Source organism: Erigeron canadensis, chromosome 3 (assembly GCF_010389155.1).
Source record: "Erigeron canadensis isolate Cc75 chromosome 3, C_canadensis_v1, whole genome shotgun sequence".
In the NCBI taxonomy this organism is placed as follows: Eukaryota; Viridiplantae; Streptophyta; class Magnoliopsida; order Asterales; family Asteraceae; genus Erigeron; species Erigeron canadensis.
This window is the reverse complement of record NC_057763.1, coordinates 13,274,169-13,277,930: the sequence shown is the minus strand read 5'-3', so window position 1 is coordinate 13,277,930 and position 3,762 is coordinate 13,274,169. Positions and strand designations below refer to the sequence as shown.

Below are 3,762 nucleotides of genomic sequence, written 5' to 3'. Positions count from 1 at the left end.
GTTTTGTTTAGATATTTGAATCTAAACGGTTTTCTTCTTAATAATCACACTTCTTCTTTCATTTATATATACATATAGATTCGACTATATATGTATATGTATATATATCCGAAAACTTTATCTTGGTATACATATAAATCCGTTGTATTATGTTTATATATATGATTAAATCCGAATTTTTTTACATATAAATATATATATTTTCGGTGGTATATATATACATAAATATATATATCCGAAATCTTTATATATATATATTTATTTAATTTTGGTGGTTTTGAGTTCTTGGCTATGAACACGCCCGAAAATCCTATAGATCCTAATCTATAGGTCTAAAAATCATTAAATCCGAAAAGCTATGAACCGAAATCTTTAAATTCGGAATGTTTACACCCGAAATCTTTTAGATCCGGAAACTTTGATCCGAAAACTTCTAGATCCGGAAACTTGAATCCAGATTTGTTCAAAAACCGTGACTATATATATTTCGGGTTGTTGTTGGATGGAATTGATGTTGTAATTTGATTTTTGACCCTTGTTCATATGTATATAAACCGAACACATCTTAAATCTGTGATAGTATATCATTTTCGAGTTATTTGGTTGTTTTTGGCTAGATCTATTATAGATCCGAGTTATCCTAGTAATTTTTGGTCTTCGAAATCGGTTATGGATCATAGATTCAACCGGAATCTCGTTTTTCGTTTCGGTCAACGCCAGTCAAAATTAGTCAAATCGGCCAGAAATGTTTAAGTTGATGATTTAGTCAAATTAAAGTTTTAAATAAAGTTAAATTACATTTTTAAACAATTTGATCAATGTTATTAATCCCAAATTTTTTTTTCTTATAATAATTAAATTAATATATATATAGATATATTTATATATATATAAATATATTAAGGACTAATTTAGGTATACACATATAAATGTATTATAAAGACGTTGAAAGGACCATTTATAAATTATACATTCGTATAACGACAGTTAATGACTTATCGGACTTCTTAGACTTTATAACGACTATATATAAGATAAAGATTAAAAGACTTTGTAAAGACGATGTACCAATTATATACTTTCCGGACTTAATATATTTTTTAATGACGTTGACACGAAGACTTAACGGATATAAACAATAAAATGTGACATTATTAAATGAACTTTTTCCTTAGACAACTTATAAGGACAAACGGCTATTATATGCATATATATATATATATATATTAAGACATTGGATAAGACATAATGGCATTTCCTAAGACACTAGTATAGGACATGGACTTGTGCAGTTAAGTAAGTACTTAATGGATGACTTGTGGACAATGTAAGACTTTTCGACAGATAGTGAGCTCATTTCAAGTGTATTTGACTGTTCGTGTTCTTGTTCGTTGATCTAGGGTACTTATACTTGTGCTGCTTTCAGGTGAGTTTCGTAACCCCTCTTTTATAAGTTTTGGGGTGGAAAGTATACTTATTTTCAAACAGTTTTGTCGATTTCTGTTTTATGTTCAATATTGAGCTTGTGCGTAGAGTTACTTGTGCCATTTGACGTGCTTTGATCTTGTTGTATGTGTGTGATTATGTGTTTGTTTGTTGTGCTTGGACGTACTCGTTGTGTGTGTTGAGACTTGAGACTTTGGACTAAGGCAGGTACCGTAAGACCGGACTTTGAGACATTGAGACTTTTGGACTTATTATGGCGTAACTCTGCTCGTTATATATTGAACTATTACTGGTTTAGACTTAAAATAATCGACAAAAGACTTATTTCTTTGACTAGACTTTTGACTAAAACCTACAAACTCACCAACCTTTGTGTTGACACGTTTTAGTATACTTTTCAGGTGCTCAGGTTAATCAGGGATAAGATTGCTATGCTAGACTGGACTTTGGAGATTAGTACTCCTTGTTTATTGTCAGACTTTAAGGCTACATGCCTTAAATTATTTCTTTATGGACTTGATTGTAATAAGCTAATTTAGCACTTTTATGACTTTGAACTCATTTTTTTAGGAATATATTTATTATATTCTATTTCATTTAGCAGTATCTATATAATTCCATGTCGTGCTATACTTTTCATGACACCTCATGTTTCCGCCAACGGTGGGGTGTTACAGAATGGTATCAGAGTTGTGGTTGTATAGAATTAGGTGGAAACGCCTAGACTGTAACCTAAGAACCTCGTATAGCATTACGATAGGAATCATAGATGCATTCTAGACGTGCTAACGTCGCTTATATTTTGAGTTCATAGTCTGTTTAGACTTATTGACCCTGTGTTTATTTTGACTATGGCTATTATTTGGCGACTGTGTGCTTTCGGTGTTATTGTGATTACTTATGTGTATTAGAGCAAGATGAAGTGATGACGCTAACTAGTATCGCATAGCGATAATCATAGAAAAGCCTGATCAACTGTTCTATGATTACCACCATGCCTTGCGACAATTATTGACATCAGTGATTGCACTTGTAGTGAAAGTGTGGTAGCTACTCTGGGATGCTTAATGGGTGTTGGTTAGGTGGAGGGTTAGCCGCTGGTACACCCTATATACATACCCGACCAATACCTAGAGAGCATACCAGTACCGTGATCCGACCTTGCATTAGATGTACTAGGGGTGTAGAGGGTTAGCCGCTGGTACACCCTGTATACATACACCACTAGTGCAACGGATGTAGGTGTTAGATTCGGACCACATTTTAACTGCGATTTAGGGTTATATATTATTAGTATATATATATGTATTGCATTGACATGAATTGTATGAATAGTTTAGGTTCTAGATAGCATTCCTTAGACCATAAGACGAGAGAGCTCACTGAGAGTATCTTGTGATATTAACATCGTCGAGTGTATTCTTCCCCGACTAACGATGCGTGGTTATAGAACAATGGCAAGAACAAGAACTAGTGCTGGAACTAGCGGCGGTCGTGGAAGAGGCCGTGGTGAAAACGAAGACTCTGGTCAAGGTCGTGGTATGGGTCGAGGAACTGGACGGAGTGGAGGCCGTGGTATTGGTCGTGGCACTTGGCCTGAAGTAGTTCAAGGAGTTGGCCGCGGTGCAGGTCGTGGAAATGAACAAACTGGAGGTCGAGGTACTGGTCGTGGTGTTGGTCGTGGTGCAGGCCGCGGTGGCGGCCGAGGTAGTGGTCGTGGACGTGGTCGTGGTGAAGCTGAAAATGAAACTACTAATGAGCAAACTGGAATGAAACTAGACCCAGCCATCATTGCCATGATCAACCAAGTGGTTAATACTATACTCGCACAAAATGCTCAGAATGCACAAAATGCAGAGAATGAAGATGCTCAGTATGATGATGATGCTTAGTATGAAGACGCTGAGGATGATCAGGATGGTGAATATTATGAAGACGTTGATCAAGGAATTCGACTTGGGAATGTGCCAAGGGGACTTAGAAGTGGTGTAAAGACTTGCACTTACAAAAACTTTAAGGATTGTGGTGTGCAAGAGTATGATGGTAGAGGTGGAGCAGTCAAGTTTATTCAATGGTTAGAGAAGATGGAAGCTGTGATTGGTATTAGTGAATGTACTTCCGAATAGAGGGTCAAGTATGTGGCAAAATCTTTCACTAAAGATGCTTTGTCTTGGTGGAACACTCAGTGCAGAATCAGAGGCAAATTAGCGACAGAGGCGATGTCTTGGTATAACTTCAGAGAGTTGATGATGAAAAAGTTCTGCACAGCAACCGAACTGGTGAAGCTAGAACGAGAGTTTTTAGAACATAAGATGG

At 36.1% G+C, this 3,762-nt stretch overlaps 1 protein-coding gene across 1 annotated transcript; it reads left to right on the top strand.

The window, feature by feature from the left end:
- Positions 1 to 2,900: 2,900 nt before the first annotated feature.
- LOC122591518 (protein argonaute 2-like) lies at positions 2,901 to 3,338 on the top strand. Its single transcript, XM_043763783.1, has one exon. It carries the CDS (start codon positions 2,901 to 2,903, stop codon positions 3,336 to 3,338), a length of 438 nt encoding a protein of 145 aa, XP_043619718.1.
- Positions 3,339 to 3,762: the final 424 nt, after the last annotated feature.

Bases quoted from the DNA above. Each gene is read 5' to 3' on its own strand.
- LOC122591518 (XM_043763783.1), top strand. From the start codon at position 2,901: ATGGCAAGAACAAGAACTAGTGCTGGAACTAGCGGCGGTCGTGGAAGA.